Below are 18,382 nucleotides of genomic sequence, written 5' to 3' on the forward strand. Positions count from 1 at the left end.
TCAGCCGAGAGACTCTAATGAAGTGCATTGTGGGTGTTGTAGTCCTAGGTGAGGACATTTCCATCCGAGTCCTTGCCTAACGCGCTGGTTCAGGCGCTACCAATTAGCTGGGGCCATGTCGGTGAGGCCGTGGTCCAACCGGGAAAGCTGATGTGAAAATCATGCACAATGATTGGCTAAGGGATGACATAGGGGACGTGCCTATGAATAGGGCGGGGCGAGCACGATCATTGGACAAGGAGGTCGGAGCGGCAGCTGGGGATTGGCTGCGCGCTGGGCCAGGGTGGCCTGGGAAGGGGAGAAGAAGGAACCTGAGCAGGAAGAGCGGCTGCGAGGCGGCGGTGAGGCGGTGGCAGCGGCTTATTTGGTCGCGGCGACCGCGACGGCTCTCGACCTCGGAGAACAGAATGCGGGTCCGCTTCGGGCTGACGCTGCTGCTCTGCACGGTGCTCCTGAGCTCGGCGGCCGCGTCCTCGGGTCAGTATCGGGCCTCGGGCAGCAGGCCCCGAGCCACCGCCCCCCAACCGCGGTGGAGACAGGGCCGAGGGGCTTGGTGGTCTCTGGCCACACCTCGCCCTGTCTGTCACTCGCTCTTGCTTTGGGCTTCGGTTATCCCGGGCCAAAGAGGATGCTTAGGAAGCTGGACGTAAGGCAAGGCTGATCACCCTGCCCACACGTCTCCCACGCAGCAAACTTTAGGTGACTTGTGACGAATGAGGAATGAACTGATGGGGAGGGATTCCAGACAGCTGGCTTAGACCCACCGGGATTCCTCGGTCCTCACGGAGGGGATGTGTGTCCAGACTCAGGGACGCTCTGGGGGTTGCAGTTGACACACCTGGAGCTGTCACTTTGAGCAGAGCAGGGTTCATTGGGACTAGGATGTTGACAGTGGCGTAGAGGCATTGCTCAACACCTGGTCTGTTAGTCTGGTCTTTTACAAGGAAAACCTCTGATATAATTGTAGTCATTCTCGCCCCCCTCCTTAAATAAACTTTCCTGGGAAAATGTGACCTCTGCCATGGTGTTTCTGAATTTGTAGATAGTGATTTTTTTTTTTTTTTGATTTTTGAGAGAGACTTGGTTCTTTCAGAATGAACAGAAAATAGTTTAGCCTTTTCCTGCAGGTACAAAAATCCGTGTGATTAATTGATTTTTCACCCGGCTGACTTTATACTACCTCTTTGCAAAGGATTTTCCTCGTGAATGTTTTGCTCTGCCTATATCAGAACAGTTACTATCTTAAATATGTTTATTTTAAACATACTAAGAATGTTTTAGGTGTTCGTAGACATTGACTACAGAAAAACTTTGAGATTTTAGTCAGTTCCATTTAACAAGACAGCTGTTGGATGGCTTTACATTTTTTTTTTCTGGAACACTGAAAATATAAATGTCAACTTTTTTTTTTTTAACAACAGACATTTTTCCAGATGGTTATTTGAATCCCCAAATTCTCTGTCCTGGTTGTAAATGAAAGCCATAACAGCACCCTACTTCTAAAATTAGAGAGTTAAACCAGAATCCCATGGGTGGTGAGTTCTAGATCCCACTTCGAAAGGGGCAAGCATATGGTAATCACTTTACTGCCCGCATCGGTCTGGAGGTCGAGTCTGCTCCATTTGAGGTGACATTTGTGTTGATTAATCAAATCCTTAAAGACTGTACAGTACTTGACTCCTGCAGAAATTTTAGCAGTTACTGTCCAAAAGAAGTATGAAGTGGAGCTGTTGCATGTTTTGGGTAAAGACCCTGATGGACTGTGGACCTTTTGCAACTGAATTCCTCCTCGGGTTTTCTTAATAATACAGTTTTAGCTCTACAATACACCACATACCTGTATGTGAACGAGCTGTATGATGCTTCACCCTGAAGTTTGAAGATTCCAGTAATTAAACAACATAGCATATATCCCTCTGAAATTCACTTTGCAGAGTTTAAAAAACATTCAGACATAACAGTTTTTCCTACGTCCTAAAGAACATTCAAATATAACAGCTTTTCCTACTCTTCTGTCGACTGTGCTGTGTGTACTTTGAGCTCTTGGCATTGGTTATTGTTGCTGAAGTACTTAGCACTCAAGTGTTAAATCTTCAGCTTGTATTGATATAAGGGGAGTACAGAGTTTAGAAAATGTCTGCTCTGATTTCCATCACAGTGACAGCCATGCATTTCTGTGGTACAGGTGAAAACTTAGCCAGAACAACAGTATAAACGTGCATGAGGAAAGCTAGGGAAAGGCCAGTGGACCCTGCTGATCCACAAGTTCCACATTGTCAGGTTTAGCCTGCTTTTGGGGTTAAATTGTTGTATCGTGTACATGTGGACTTTTTATTTCAATCCTTACTTCCTAGACAATGTAACAACTAATTGTTTAACATTTACCTTGTAAGAAGGGATGAAAGTTATCTGTAAATTCTGTTTTATGTAAAGGATTTCTAGGGTTAGGACATCATGGGGTGTTCTGGACTGAGGCATCTGTGTATATCAAAAGATAGCTCTACTCTGCTCACATGATGTTCAAATACCATATTTAATATGAAGCTTTATAAATTAAAGACTTGGGTTTTTCAGTTCTCATGGTAAGGATGTGGTTGCTTATTTACATAGGATTTTTGTCTCACTTTTGAGATTGTGATTTAAAGCCCAGCTCTTCATAAAAATCGGGTTTTTATGATCATGTTTTATTTAATATTAATGTTACCCAGGGCAGGTTGAACTTACAACCACACCACATAGGTTCTGATTAACCAATAAAGCTGGCCCTTATTCCATCATTGTTGGTAAACCTCATCTAACATGTTGGCTTAGAGACATGTAAAAACATGGTTCTCGTATTAGAAATGCTTCCTTTTTCTTGTAAATGAGTAAATTGAGAGGAGAGTTTTTAAAAAGCTATTTCTCCTTAATTTTCTCTCACTTAGAAATATGGCCTTGGTGGCGCTGGGAGTGTAACCTTATTGGTAGTGTCACTGGGGTGGTCTGGGTTCAGTCCAAGACAGGGTGAGGAAAGACTGAGAGGTTAGGAGAAGGACTGCTTACCGCCTTTCCATTAGCAACACTGCCAGGTATTTGACGTAAGTTGTATTAATGCAGAAGTTCAGAGAGCATCTTCGAGATGGCTGGGGGTATTTAATTTCAATGTTCTAGTTGCTCCTCGCACCATCAGTGTGAATCAACAGGCACATTGTGGTGTTCCCTTTTGACAGACTAAGAAAATAGAGGCTGAGCAGGCTTTTCGTATTGAGCTGTGTGTGTCTCAGCTTTCCACACCTCAGATTTGGGGTGACTCAGGATCAGGAGTTTGCTAGGAGTTGCACCCGTGTCAAGCAAAGCAGAAGCAGGGTGGCTGTTCCCTTTTCACTAAACTCACAGCTCTTTGTGTTTGGAGGTGAACTCATCTGTTTAATGTACATGACACATAGGAAAATGAAAATGTAGTGATCCCCTTTCCTCGGCAGAAGATCCCTGGTCGTGTGCAGTTCCGTATAATAAAAATGAACATGGGTTGTTTTTCAAGGGAAGTTGTACAGTTAGTTAAAGCAGTTCCATTTTAGATGTGATACAGGTAAACGAGACATTTGGAACTCGTCATTAAATCCTTTGGCATTTTTTTCTCTTCTTGCTTTGTATCTGTTGCTGATAAAATGCAATGCCTGATTCAGGCATTGCTGTGCCCTTCCTACTTATGCACAATGTCAGTGTCTTGGATTTTACTTGAGTACGTAAGAGTCACTTACATTTACCAGCAACCTTTTTAAAGATGGTACGTGTAAATATCAGCTGGTAAGAGAAAACAACTTTAGCTTATCCTTAAAGCTACTGTTTGGAGTATGTTTTCCTGTTTAGTAGCTGAGAAAACTGTTTTGTTAACCAAGTCATCTTAGCGAAAGAAAGAATGATGCAATCCACATGAAACCACCCTGATGACACAAATCCTTTCTCCTGGAGCCGAACAACACACTTTGCTCCTCCAGCGCCTCGCTGTTACCTCTGATTCAGATGTGTGTCATTTGTATTCATTTCTATGTATCTGAATAATTTGCACTTGCAGCCGGTCCAGAGGCCTAGTGTGTAGGGACATATCCTAGACAAATCTGCTCAGGTGGTGCCTGCTCTTCAGGCCAGGTACTAAATAGTTGGTATTTGTGATTAGCAAATGGCATTAATACATACAACGTTGATACATAATAGATGTGGGTTTCCTTCCCTTAGCAAGAGATAATACTAAGGATAGTATTTGAACCATTTAGATCTTCAAAGAGCTAGGAGGGAGGATGATTGTTAATTCATGGACCACTACCAAAACGCCATGGGCACTATGGGACTAAGACATGCCATCCCCGCCACCATTACCTCAGACTTCCAGAAGTAAAACATTTGTAGGCCCTCTTAAAGCAGGTGAATCTATATAGTGACTATACTCTACTTTTTTCATTTGAATTGAAAATATACATGAGGCATAACTTCACTGGAAGACTTATTCTTCTCAGATATGCAAAACAAATACTGCAAACTAAGTTGTCGAAAGTTCAAACCCTTATGGTATAGCCATCAGAAACAAAGTACTGCCACATTTTCCAGTAAAAAGTGGTTTTATAAAATTCCACTGTGAATTTCTCATAGTTTATGGGCACGGGAATAGTAATGCCCCATTCAGGGTAAAATCAGGCCATTTTTAAAAAAGAAGGAAACAGAAGATCATGTCGCTGTTTGTCTTTACATTGGCAGTGATTATGAAGGTCAAGTACTTGCACCTGGCATTGAGTTGTTGCCTGTTTCTCTAGATAGCACTATAATCAGGCACTAAAACTAGTGAAAACAGCCAAAAACCATGGAAAGGATAATAGAAAATATAATTTCTGAGAAAGCTAAACCATCTTTGTGCATTCAGAAGCAAGCTGTCAAAATGGCTGGAGTCATTGATTGTTTTTTCTTAACCATAAGCTATTGCTTTTCTTTTTATGTGGATGAGTGTTTTACTTGCATGTGTGTGCAGTGCAGCATGTGTGTGCAGTGCCCATGGAGGCCAGAAAAGAGTGTCAGATTCACCAGGAACTGGAGTCACAGTCGGCTGTGAGCCAGTATGTGACGTGGGGAACCAAACCTGAGCCCTTTACAAGAGCAGCCAGGGCTCTTAACCACTGAGCCATCTCCACACACATGCACTCAAGTTTTCTCTCTCTTCCTGCCCTCCCTCCCTCCCTCCCTCCCTCCCTTCCTCCCTCCCTTCCCTCTCTCCCTCCCTCTCTCACACACACCTCTTAAGAAGCTGTTGTTATCTTGGGGCTGAAGAAATTAGTAAAACAACGAAATCCTGCTCTGAATTAAAATAACCTACAGTAGCTCCAGATCCTCAGCAGAGAAACAAAAGAGCTAAAAACCTGGAGTATGAAATTAGAGCTTCATTTTTATAAATTGAGATGGAATCTGAACAAGAGGCTGGTTTGGGGGAGTAGGAAGGGAGCCTTCTGGTTTTCCTATGTGGAAGATGAAGAGGGATTTTTTCCCCTTAATTTTTTGTGAAATCTTTGAATACAATCAATTTTTAAATAATCTAGATTAACCAGATGGGAGGGGTGCAGGCCTTTAATCCCAGCACTTAGAAAGCAGAGGCGGATCTCTGTGGGTTTGAGGCCAGCCTGGTCTACAGAGTGAGTTCCAGGACAGCTATGGCTACAGATAAACCCTGTCTCAAAGACCCTAAATAAATAGATAATAAAGTGGGTTCATTTATCTAGTGACTAGTTATCTGTTGTGTGTTTGTTTCCCCTCCAATTTTTTCATATAGGATTCCTGAAATACTTGGACTCTTGGATAGGGACACATGGGGCCTTTTGTGTACTTTCTAACGTTTACAGTTCCCAACACAAAAGATAATTTGTCTTAAAATTTCTTTGCAGATGACGAAAGTAACCAGGATGAATCCATAGATTCCAAGGTAGGTACTAAGGTTTTCACTGAACAGACTAAAGGAGATATACACTTTAGAAAGGGCATACTAATTCTGAGTCACAAATTCAATTAAAGATGATACCTATATTAATTCTAACTCTTTTCATTTAAAAAAAACTATATAAGAATAATGAGAATTTCTTTAAGGGGTGCTGGCTGTTAGGATCACTTTCATCTTAAATTTGAATATTGTGTGTGGATGGTGGACACTCACACAAAGACAGCATTTTTAGTGCCCAAAGAAAGATGGATTTTATACCCTGTTTTTTCTTCTAAAGTCTCATGTAGTTCAGGCTGACCTCAAACTCACTATGTAGCTGAAGGTGACCTACAATTTTCCATCTTCCTGTTTTTGCACTCCCAAGTGCATTGCAGGTGTGCACCTTTTTGTTTGTTTGTTTGGTGAGATAAGGTCTTACTCTATAGTCTAGGCTGACCTGGAACTCACTATGTAGACCAGTCTGGCTTTGAACTCACAGAGGTCCATGTCTCTGTCTCCTGAGTGCTGGGATTGAGAGTACACATCACCGTCTCACCATGCCATCTGTTCCACCTAAACAGATTAGGAAATGCATGTCCTTGTGGGTTGCATAAGTATAGCCGGTTCTCACATACCCAGGGAGGGCTGCTGGTTCTGAACACAGATCTCTAGATTAGACAGAGTAGAGATCCAAACAGGAAGTCATAAAACAGACAGTTACCAAGGGCAAGGATAAAGGAGGAGTGCATGTAAGGAAAGGCATAGCCCCGTCTTCCGGGATTAAAGAAGGCTAATGGGAAAGTAACATCTGAATTGGAATTCAAAGCTAGGTGCAGCCCCAGCTAGAATAAGCACATCAGAGCCTATAGCCGGGTGGAGCTTGGCATGCCTCAGAACTGAAGGAGACACCTGTAGACACCTATCAGAGCAGCGGTCAGATTGGATTGGGGAAGTCGTGGTACAGATGATGAGTAACAAAAACATTTTCTCTTCTCAGAGTTCTTTGCCAGCAGATGAGTCAGTGAAGGACCACACCACCACAGGCAGAGTGGTTGCTGGGCAGATATTTGTTGATTCTGAGGAACCAGAGGTGGAGTCCCCTCTTCAGGATGAGGAAGAGGGCCCCAAGACGGAGGAGGAAGGCAGTGCCACCGAAGAAATCAGCTTTGTAGACTCTCCAAATCTAAGCAGTAAGAGCTATGAGGAAGCAAAGAGGGCCAGGAAGCCAGGTAACCTAGACACTTTGATTTCACGTGACATCGGAAAGAGACTTCTGGAACTTTAAAGCTAGGGAACCTAGACAAATGCTAGAGCTGATCTCGCTGATTATTAACCACGCAGAAAGAGGAGAGTGTGGTTTATAGGGTTTTCAAGGTTTTAGCCAATCAGATATTCACTGTGGTTTGATATTACATGACCTAAATTCATTGATAAAATTGCAAATATTTTCTATTAATATCTTGGCATATTTGTAGACTAGCATGTAGATTTCTTTTAAAAAAATTGAAATTATATGCCAAGGTGGGAGGGAAAAAAAGAAGCAGAGTTTCCAGGGTGTTTGCAAATTTTGTTAGAGTTTTTACTGCCATTTTCACCATCCTATAAGTTTTCAGTCATCCTAGGTAATCTGATTTAGGTCTTACCCTCTCCCATTGAAACTGAACCCTAATCATCTTCTCACCTGAGCCAGCTTCACAGCTTTATGTTCAAAACTGACCTTAAAACAGTGTGTGGGGTAAGTGTCTGTCCTTTTAAAATTTGGTAATGTCCACTCTGCCATTTACTTCACGGTTGACCACAGCAGCACTTGCTTCAATTCCAGCCACAGTCAGGAATCGATCCCAAGTGAAACTCTGCCATACTCATTGATAGAAAAATCATTTCTCAAAAATTAAAAGCGCCTTATTCCATCAACTAAAAATAATGTTCAACATTATCCTAGAATATTCTGGCAAGCTTTCACCAGGCATATATTTACAATTTGAAGTTCTTTGTTTTTGAGCATTAGTAAGAATACAGAGAAAAGAAATCAGTGCAGGTAGTTTTCATATGCTCGCCGGTTGGTCAGTATTTTCCCACACAGCAAGCAAGCAATTCTGCAGTGGGTGTCGCACTTGATGCTGCCTGCTGTCCTCTTTTCTATCTCAGTTCTGTCATTCTATCTGGAGATAGCATCGGATCCCCCAGGTCGAGGGCTCAGCCCCACAGGAATGTCCCCTGCCCCCTGCCCCCTGCCCCCTGCCCCGCTCACATGCCAGTTGCCTGTGCTTCTGACAATCTGCAAGCCAGAGTTCCCGTGACATCATCCTTAGGTTCACTTCATGTGTTAGAGCAGCTCAGAAAACTCGGGAATAGATCGTGTTTACCCATCTGTTATGAAGTATGTTACAAACTGTGTTAAAGACGGCACTGAAGAGTCGGATAGGAAGTGCGTAGATTGAGGTAGAGGAGAAGCAGAGCTTCCTTGCCCCTCTGGGTCCACCACCCTCTGGGAACCTCCATCCTCGCAGCTGTTGAGACCCTCTTGGAACTCAGTCCTTTGGATTCCTATGGAAGCTTCATTACCTTCTGCTCCTCTGATGTGGAAGAAGCTTCAGCTCTATGATGCATGGTTAGCTCCCTAATTTGGTAACTTAGGAGTCCTGGCTCGCACTGACTTTGGTATATAGAAGGGAATTCTCTGTCTCCAAGAGAATCTAAGATTCTAGGAACTGCATGTGAAGAAACTTAGAGGAAGAACAAATAGGCTTTTTACATACGACTACCTCATGACAAACCCATGACCTTTAGTTATTCCCAGTTCACGCTGTACAGCCATTCTTATGGCTAATAGTATCTTATTTTGTCCATTGAGAACACCTTTAGTTTATGCCTTTGTCCTTTTGACTGGATTCTGGTGATCTTTCATAACGTTTCAGGCAGAATAGTATGTCTCAAACTCAGTATATTTCCTAACCTAAAGGTTAACTTTAGTCATTTCTCCAGAAAACCTAGATTCATTTTCATGAGTTAGACCCTGCCTAGGCACCAAGGCTATTGAGCCTTTTCAGTAGATAAGTTTAGGAAACTTAGTGCAAATTAAGTATTACAGGCAAGATAATGAAAAGGGTTTGACTGACAAATTGAACTTCTAAGAATCCGAGTTCTTATCCAATGCCAGACATGGTGCATATTTTCAGAGTCAGCTGCCACAAGACACAGAAAACGAAGACAAGTCCATGACACCAGGGCTCCTTGCAGCGCCTTCTTTGCCCCATCCAGAATGGGCTCTAGCCAGGTCATACTGTCCTAGACTCCAAGGGACACTGTGAATTGTCACTTCCACAGAAGAGAGCTGTGTTGGTTAGCTATCTCCTGCTCATTCTCCGATAATAAAATTTGAGATGTCCTTTAGGATAGCAGTTCTCAGCCTGTGGGTCACAACCCTTTGGAGGGGTCAAATGACCCTTTTACAGGGGTCACATATTAGATATCCTGCATGTCAGATATTTTTAGCATTACGATAGCAAAATTACAGTTATGAATTAGCAGTGAAAATCATTTTATATTTGGGTATCACCACAACCTGATGAACTGCTCTAGAAAGTGGGGCCTGCATACATTTGAGGCTTGTGTAAATGAGCATCTGGGCAGACCAAGTCCATCCTGCTAAAATGTGCCAGAAGTCAGTACTGTGAAACTTTCTGGACCTTTAACATACTTGATGACCAGTCTGTCACTATTGTGTTTATAAGGAATTCTCACCAAGTCTCTCTTTTACGCCAGTGAAAAGACATAGCAGATAAGGATTTCTGATTCTTTTTGGTTCCAGGATGTATTTATTAGGGATTTGAAATAGTATTATAACTATCTCTTTCTTATGCAATTTTCTGTGGGTGGCTTTACCAGCAACTTTATAAACATATTCACCTGTTCAGCTTGTTTCAGTGATGATTTTGATTGATTTTTAATTTATTCATAATACACAAAATCATATGCACTTATGCATATTTAATATGTAATATATATTGCATAAGTTTGCATGGATTTGTGTGTTCCATTCAACTACATTAGAATTAGATTCTGTTACTGTCCCTCTAAGTTGTTCCTTTTGTCAGCCTTTGGTTCATATTCCTGCTGTGTTAATCTTCCTAACTTTCAGACTTGACCCTGCTTCCTTATGTACAGCACTGCCTCCCATGCCTTCTGCAGTGAGGCACACACTTGTTGGCATGATTCACAGAATCTGGCATGACAGCACCTCTTCTGTGCTCTCACCTGCAGCTCTCTCTAGAACACCCTCTTCTGAATGTTCCCCCAAGTTTGCACGCAGTGCAGTCTGTGTCCTGGGCCTTTCCACAGGTTACCCTCACAGCTTAAAATGCCCTCTCCACCCCCTTGAACAAACCCAACACCAAATTTCTGTTCCCCTTCACCTACTCTTTGTGCAGCAGCTTCTGCCCCACCCAAGGGTAAGAGCCTCCCCTGTGGCCCAGGCTTTCGCTCTTTTCTCTAAAGTCAGTCCTTGACAGCAGGCAGAGTGAACTTTCTGCTCGTGCTCTTGGGTTCCTGTCATCTTAGAATCCAAACTTCTCACCTCCCTCCAGCTTTCTCTTCTGCTGCGCCCTTCTCCCACATGACCCCAGCCACATTTGCCTTCATACCTCTCCTTGAATGTTTCCTACTGTGTTAGCAAGACCACAGCCCCCGGGTTAGTAATTCACTAGGAAGAATCTAAGGACTTAAGCATGTAGATGTATTCATAGGTATACTCCAATAAACTAATTTTATACAAACACACACACACTCACTGTGGCATGCATGTGCCTCTCCCCCAATTAATTAATTTTAATTTTAAAATGCAAATCAAAATCAGCAAAGGAAGAAGTACATGAAATCGAGTAGTCTCAGGGAGCTTCTAAGGGTCCTCTCTCAGGGATGTCTCTCCAGGTGTACCTAACCCTCCAGCAGTCAGTTATAGTAACATAGCAAGCATTAGCGTTTCTCAGAGTAACTTAGGCTGGGGCTGACACAGTACCTGAAGTTTTTTATTGGGAGCTGGGCAAGGTGGCAACCGCGTACCTGGCATATACCAAAATTGCGGGCACGCAGAGAGAATGCGCATGTTCATTATGAATCCTACTGTTTGCATAGTTTGAGTGAGCCACTCTGAGCAGGCAGGATGGTGGGATCTCATCAGAAATCAGTAATTTCATACATGCCAGCTAAGGGCAGCCTTTGTCAGCAGACCCTTTCCAGGACAGAATTTAGGCTGATACGCTAATTCTTCTCCACTCAGTCTTCACCTCTGTGGTCATTGGCCAATGGCATCTGTAGATCTGAGGTGTTATTAGTAAGACCCAGCGATGGTGAGGCCAGACTACTGCTTTACTCCCTAGGAGTTCTGTTCTTAGTGAACTACAGCAAATGCTATTAGTTGTAATAGATCTGTTAGAAAGCCAGGTAGCTTCCTCCTTAAGTTTCTATATTAACTTTTTTGCTTTTTAACCTGGCCCAAAGCGTCAGTTCAGACACAGTTTTACAGTCTAGTAGGTTGAGGTAGACCCGGCAACGTTTCAGGGTTGAGGCAGTGTTGTGAGACGTCCATGGAAACACACCTGACAATGGACTGTTAAGCATGAAGCGCATTAAGTGGCACAGTGTGACCGTCCTTCCACCATGGTGGCTTGCCTTCGCCTTCCTAGTCTGGCCCTTGGTTTCAGAGGACTTGCTAGGAGGTTTGGCTGTACTGTCGATAACCCAATCCATCTGCCCATGAGTCAGAGAAGGATCTGGAAGATTTCTGTGTGGGAAATGAAACCTTGGGTCACCTACCACCTTCTCATAGCTAGCCTGTCTTTAGGACGGAGTAGCAGCTTCTAGAAACAGTTTCTGGAGATCATGAATGCCCTTTGCTCCCTCTGCCTCCTCCATGCAGGAGTTTCAGTTTATTTGGTTAGAAAATCAGTAATTTCATTCAGAAACCCTAAGTACACCTTTTTTTTCATCCATTCCCTAATTTCATCTGTAGCATGTGTCTGGAGGGTTCTATGGAAGAGGCACAGAACAGTACAGAAAAACATTTGTATAACTTTGCCAGGAAAACGGTGCCCAGAAACTGAACACAACAAAATCCTCAGTTTTCAAACACTCTGGAAATAAATCCATGTAGTCTCTTACACATTCACCTTGATCTTTCTTCATTTATCAGCCCATTCAGAGGCTTTCCCTGAGCTGTGTGCAGCAGGAAGTAGGTCATCAGTCCATTGCGTCACACTGCAGGAAGAAGCCCAAGGGTCAGCAGCAGTGAGACTTGCTCAGCAGAAATCAGGTCGGCCTGCCTAGAGTGAGCCAGAGGATCATGGTCTCTGCTATGTACCTTCTCCAAACCTGTAACTTGGACCAGTAATCACAAGTTCACAGTGCTGTCTATACCAGAAGTGGACAAGCCATTCGGGAGCTGGATTTCAGAGGGTCTCAGCACCGAATGAGCCCTCCTCTGCGAGCATGTGAATGTGGCCATTCAGGCCAACCAGCCTTCCCAAAGGAGACTTTTTCACAGCTGTGGGCCCCTGAGCAGTGCCCTAAATGTGTGCCTGCAGGAGCCTCAGTGCTGTTCATGGAGCTCATTCCTGCTCTGAATGCGGCACAGCTCCCACTGGCGCTGCAAGCCCGTCCCAGGCAGTATTGACTTTTGGCTCAGAATCAAGTTCAGGCAATTAAGGCCTGTAAACCCAGGACTCAAAAAAGGCCAGATGTTAGCAGCCTCAGAAGCAAGGTGCTTCAGGACCAGGGAGTTGAATAAGCCAGGCTTTCCTAAGCCCTTTTTATCTAGTCAATCTTTAGAATCCTAACTGGCCTACTCAAAATATATTCAAGTTGGAAAATCATCTGCCTCTAAGAGATCAGACTTTGACCAACTCTGGTGACATGCTTTCAGTCCCAGCACTCTGAAGGAAGAGGCAGACCTGGTCTACATGGTGAGCTCCAGGCCAGCTATGGCTATGCAATAAGACCCTAGTCACTAAAAAAGGAGGGAAGGAGGGAAAAGTCAGACTTCAGCTTTCACAGGAATGAATTAGCAAACACAACCTGATTTTTGAACTCTACATAATATCTCTGTCTGTCTTGTTATCAATCTCAGGGTTTAAATTCCAGCCTGTGCTGCTGGGAAAAACCAAGTTTTGTCTCAGTAACATATTTTTTCTTCAGTTTCTCTTGACCACAGTGATACCTCTATCATTTATAAAGTCGTAAGTACTTAATATTTTGTATGAACTTTTAGCGTATATCCAAGATGTCTAAGCACTAAACGATGCTCCACTAAACATCCTTTTTCCATTTCTCTCCTCACTGCTGTTTCGGTATACCCTCACTAGTTCAGAGCAGCCAGAGAACACCCAGCGGCCTGAGTACAGAAAGGAAGGCTGCCGCAGCAGTGAGAGCACCTAACTAAACCTGCCTGCAGTCCTTTTCTCCTCTGGCTTAGCTGCCAGCTTTCTTCAGCCCTGGGGCCTGATTTAATCCTATCCCCACCCTATACACACTTGTGTGCTGTCTTTTAGAGGAGAGAACAATGTCAACTTTAACATCTTTATCCAGCCTGGAGAATTTAAGGCCCATCAGAGGACAGATCAGAACTTTTCATATCAACTAAGCTACTCTTATATTTTCCCTTTCTGTAGCCAGTAAAACCAACAGCAGTCAGGAGATCCAAGCCAACTCTCCTAGAGTTAAACCCCTTGTTTTAAGCTCCCACAGGTCACTTTTCCTCTCATACACACAGAACCTCAGTGGCTACCTCGTATGGCTCCATAGCCCACCTACCTGTGCACCAGGCTTATCATACCCTGCCCTTCCCTCCTCTTCCCTCGCAGTGCAACAGCACGTTTCAGGGAGAATCGGCCATTCTAGTAAATCCCACGTGAGAGGTCAAGGCATCGAGGTACCCAAGACTGTTTGGTGATTTGCTATAAGGAATCAAAATACTTGGCCAGCACTTACACATCAAAGGGATTCAAAGCAGAGTCAGTGAAGGGAAAGGTTGCATTGTGGCCAAGTAGAGGAAACCAGACACGAATGCCTGAGGTCCTCTCCCTGGTTGTCAGCATCACCAGAGCCCCAGTCTGCGCCTAGTCTGCAGTATAGAGCAGATACTGCTCTTGCAGCCAACCTGGCCAGCATCTTTGTCAAGCAGCTCACAACTGCTTGTAATTCCAGCTTTCTCGTCTCCTTAGGCACTGCACTCATGTGCACATGTCCCGTACACACACACACACACACACACACACACACACACACACATCCTAAAATGAACTGGAGAGACAGACGGACAGACATAATGTATAAACACAAAATGTTATCTACTTGCAGCAATTTTGATCAAAATTGGGAAGAGAGAAATCCTCAATCTGTCAACACCTAAACAATGTAGCAAGTTATAGGAAAGGCGAAACAAAAGCCAGCCAGTGTGCACAGGTAGATTTGGGCGATGTGTCTTGGTTATTTGAACTGGAAGCTAAGTCTTTTCTCCTGGCAGCTGGGCCAGGATTAGGGAAGACCAGTCATTTAAACTCCATATGGTATTTGCTGTGGGGAGGTGGAGCTGAAGAACACTTTGGGCCTAAATTCTCAGGGCCCCATTTTCATATAGGATTCACTTGACACCTCCCAGTGCCCATACACAGAGCACATTGGGGGGAGCGCATGAGGCGCTGCTAGCAGGGAAGCTCATGAGAGACCTAGTATTTGGTGTTTTGTCTGGGAACTAGCCATTTATTCACCTTGGCCTCACATGTGCCAAAACTGTAGACTCCCAAGAGCAAAACAGGTGTAGACGATAAACCACATTTATATAAACATGTGAGTCACATGAATGTGTGTAGTAATAAGAGTGGCGGGGCTGCGTCCCCAGCACCCCGGCTGCCCACATGGCTAGCTTATGCTCCGAAATAACAACACACAAACTGTATTCATTTAAACACTGCTTGGCCCTTTAGCTCTAGCCCTTATAATTCTCACATCCCGATCAACCCATCTCTAATAATCTGTGAGCACCGGTCTTACCGGGAAAGATTCAGCATGTCTAACCTGGCGGCTTGCTTCATGGCGTGCGTCTGCCCGGGAGAGCGGAGCATGGCATCTCTCTGAGCTCACACTTCCTCCCAGCATTCTGTTCTGTTTACTCCTCCCACCTATGTTTTAAGCTATTAGCGCCAGCCAAGCAGTTTCTTTATTTTTTTTAACCAATGACCTTCCTCCATCAAATGTGTATGGGGCAGGGAAGCCATTTTTGTGTGTGCGTGTTTGCAAATATAAAGGAAAAGCTCAAATTTTCCACAAAGCTTGATTAGCTGAAAAAAAAAAAGAGTTTGAAGTGGTAGGCAAAGGTGATTGGGTTTCCTTTACATTTGCACACTATCTGGTCGTTTTATGTCATAAAAAAACCACATTTTCCCTTATGGTAAAATAAAAATACAGAAATAATAATTCAGTAGAATAACCATCTTGATCTGTTCAGCTAATACAAGTTCAGAGAAGGTAAAGTGCTGGCTATTACAAAAATGTTTCTACTTTGCTCTGGGAAAGACAGAGAAGGACCCTTCGCCTAGCTGGGGTGAATCATAGGCAGTGGCTTCCAACACACCCAGCTTTGATGGAAAGGATTATGTTGCTGTTGACCGTAAACATTACTCTCCTTCCAAAGGGAGGGAGAAAGCTTATTCTAAGCCAGGTGTGAGTGGCCAGGGCCTGGAAGCACTGGTGGTTCCCCTGTAGAAGTGGCCTCATCGAGTTTTACAGTCACAAAAGGAAACCACAAATCAATGCATTATTTTTACCACATGGTGATAATATGGGGCTGTCTGGTTAGGAGAGAGAAAACAAAGTGAAGAAATCTGTTACAGGTTCAGATGTTATCTGATAGCATTTGTAGCTTTTAAGCTTATGCGAGCTAATGGTCTGCTAAGTTTATGTGTGTCAGAGATTTTATCTGACGGTCAAAAGGATGTTACGAAAAGGGCGCTCTAGGGGACGAAGGAAAGCCTTGACGTTGGACCTGGAGTATTCCACCTCCCCATGATTGTAGAATTCCTTTATTTTAAAAGCAAGTTGTTGACTTTCATTATTCATATACTTGATAGAAAAGGGAACGTGCGGGCTGGAGAGATGGCTCAGAGGTTAAGAGCACTGACTGCTCTTCCAGAGGTCCTGAGTTCAATTCCCAGCAACCACATGGTGGCTTACAGCCATCTATAACGAGACCTGGCGCCCCCTTCTGGCTTGCAGGCACACGTGGAAGGAATGCTATACACATAATATAATAAATAAATAAATATTTTAAAAAAAAAAAGAAAAGGGAACGTGGAAAACGGTAGAACAGTGGCTCTCAGCCTTCCTCATGCTGTGACCTTTTAGTGCATCTCCTCATGCCGACCCATGACGTGACCCCCAACCATAATATATTTGTTGCTACTTCATAACTATTCTTCTGTTATAAACCATAATGTAAATATCCGATATGAAGATTATCTGATAATGTGACCACTGTGGAAGGGTCATTTGATTCCCCAAAGGGGTTGTAACTCACAGGTTGAGAACCAGTGATTTAGAGTCATATGAAAAAGAAGTCTGAGTAGGTACATGCCCCTTTACCTGCAAATCATGCATGGCAGCTGTGCTTGCCAGATCCCCTTTCATCACACTTGGAGCTGCTGACTGAGCAGGAAGAGCAGCAGGTCTTGCACTACAGGATAAGTGGCATCTACCTGATGCCACTGAGTGAAAGATTGTTTTCTCCCAGCTCACTGAAAGTGTTTCTAAAATTAGTATCTTCAGCTGCGTCTCTTGTTTAAACTGTAAAAAAGGAGAGATGCCTCTAGCCTCTCAGAGGAAGGTGTCAGGAATAAATAACAGCTGTCAGCTCTTGAACTTATTATCTGACATGACAGGGGCCATATTAAATAGTCTAGTAGGAGCTACAGTGCGGGGGGGGGGGGGAGCTAGTAACAAAACCCTCAGTAAACATGGTAAGTACTCTAACAAAGGGCTTCACAGAGGAATATGTGAATGATGAATTTTGCCTGGGGAAGCATTATCCAGGTATAACTTTAGATAACTGAAATTGCTGGACTCCATTCAGAAAAAAGGAAAATTGTCCTAGCAGTAGAGACCTAAGTTCCCTTATGTCTGCTTGGTTTTTGTTCACTCCTTAGAGCTCTTTGGTTGGGTCTGTTGTTTTGTTTAGTTCTGCTTTGCTTCTTGAGACTCTAGTCTCAGACTCAGGACAGCCTTTAGGCAGTTTCCTGGTAGACTTTGAAACCATGCTGCTTTATCGTAAGAACTCAAAGTCTAAGCTACACACATGTGAATAGTCAGCCAGGCTTACTAAGTGGACGTGGCCTCGGGTCTTTTCCAGTCAAACAGCTCTGGCTCTCCTCTGGCTCCCGTTACAGATGCCGCAGGGTGTCTCTTTGCCTTCACATTTAATATAGCTGAAGCTTGACATTGTTGAGTCCCTACATCACAAAAGTGTTCATTTAGACTCTTGTTCTTTTGGTTTTTTGTTTTTTCCAGTTTTGACTGCCATTGAAGGTACGGCGCACGGGGAGCCCTGCCACTTCCCTTTCCTTTTCCTGGAGAAGGAGTATGACGAGTGCACGTCAGACGGGAGGGAAGATGGCAGACTGTGGTGTGCCACCACCTATGACTACAAGACAGATGAGAAGTGGGGCTTCTGCGAAAGTGAGTACTGCCTAAGTAGGGCCATGCCCTGTTGTTTTATGTCTAGGGCAGCATTCGGAAGGCATTTTCTAGCTGTCCTTTTCCACGTGGATCCGTGTTGGTGAAATGCTCACAGCCTTAGAGAACAACTTAAGAGCTGTGAGCAGTAATATACTTATTCCAAGCTGTCACTCAGCCTTTCACATTAAGTCTCATTGATTCACAAGTAGTTCTTCTATAAATCCTTGAGGCGGGTTATTGAACTAATTAATACAAAATAATTCATCAATAATGGAAGCAAAGGTTAATAGTAGTTAGAAGAACACCAAAAAAAATACCATCTTTAAAAGGCTTTGAGTGGACTATGCTATGCTTATGTTACACTTGACATACGTAGTATGTTTAACCACCCTGTGTGTAAATGCTGCCCTCTGCTGGAAAACTGTGTTTGGAAGACATAGCAGTGTGGTACCAGATACCATTTCTAACATGGTGGCTGTAGCCTCCTAAAACAGCATGAAACATAGGCCATCTTCAGATGCAGGCCACTATGACTAGTTTAATATGTCCGACTTTTTTTTCTTTTTTTCTTTTTCTTTTCGAGACAGGGTTTCTCTGTAGCTTTGGAGCCTGTCCTGGAACTAGCTCTTGTAGATCAGGCTGGCCTTGAACTCACAGAGATCCGCCTGCCTCTGCCTCCCGAGTGCTGGGATTAAAGGTGTGCACCACTGCCCCCCGGCACAGGTT

At 43.7% G+C, this 18,382-nt stretch overlaps 1 protein-coding gene across 1 annotated transcript in view; it reads left to right on the forward strand.

The window, feature by feature from the left end:
• The first annotated feature begins 294 nt into the window (after positions 1-294).
• The window catches only part of LOC121434326 (protein sel-1 homolog 1), a 44,931-nt gene continuing 26,843 nt past the window's right edge, over positions 295-18,382 (forward strand). Inside the window, exons 1-4 of the mRNA XM_041633167.1 lie at positions 295-477; positions 5,904-5,941; positions 6,933-7,164; positions 17,489-17,656. Coding sequence (XP_041489101.1) covers positions 408-477; positions 5,904-5,941; positions 6,933-7,164; positions 17,489-17,656 — 508 coding nt within the window. The 5' untranslated portion in view covers positions 295-407. The remainder of the gene's footprint in view (positions 478-5,903; positions 5,942-6,932; positions 7,165-17,488; positions 17,657-18,382) is intronic.

The sequence above is a fragment of the Microtus oregoni genome, unplaced genomic scaffold, assembly GCF_018167655.1.
Source record: "Microtus oregoni isolate MIOR12 unplaced genomic scaffold, Mior012 000043F_ref0000047, whole genome shotgun sequence".
In the NCBI taxonomy this organism is placed as follows: domain Eukaryota; kingdom Metazoa; phylum Chordata; class Mammalia; order Rodentia; family Cricetidae; genus Microtus; species Microtus oregoni.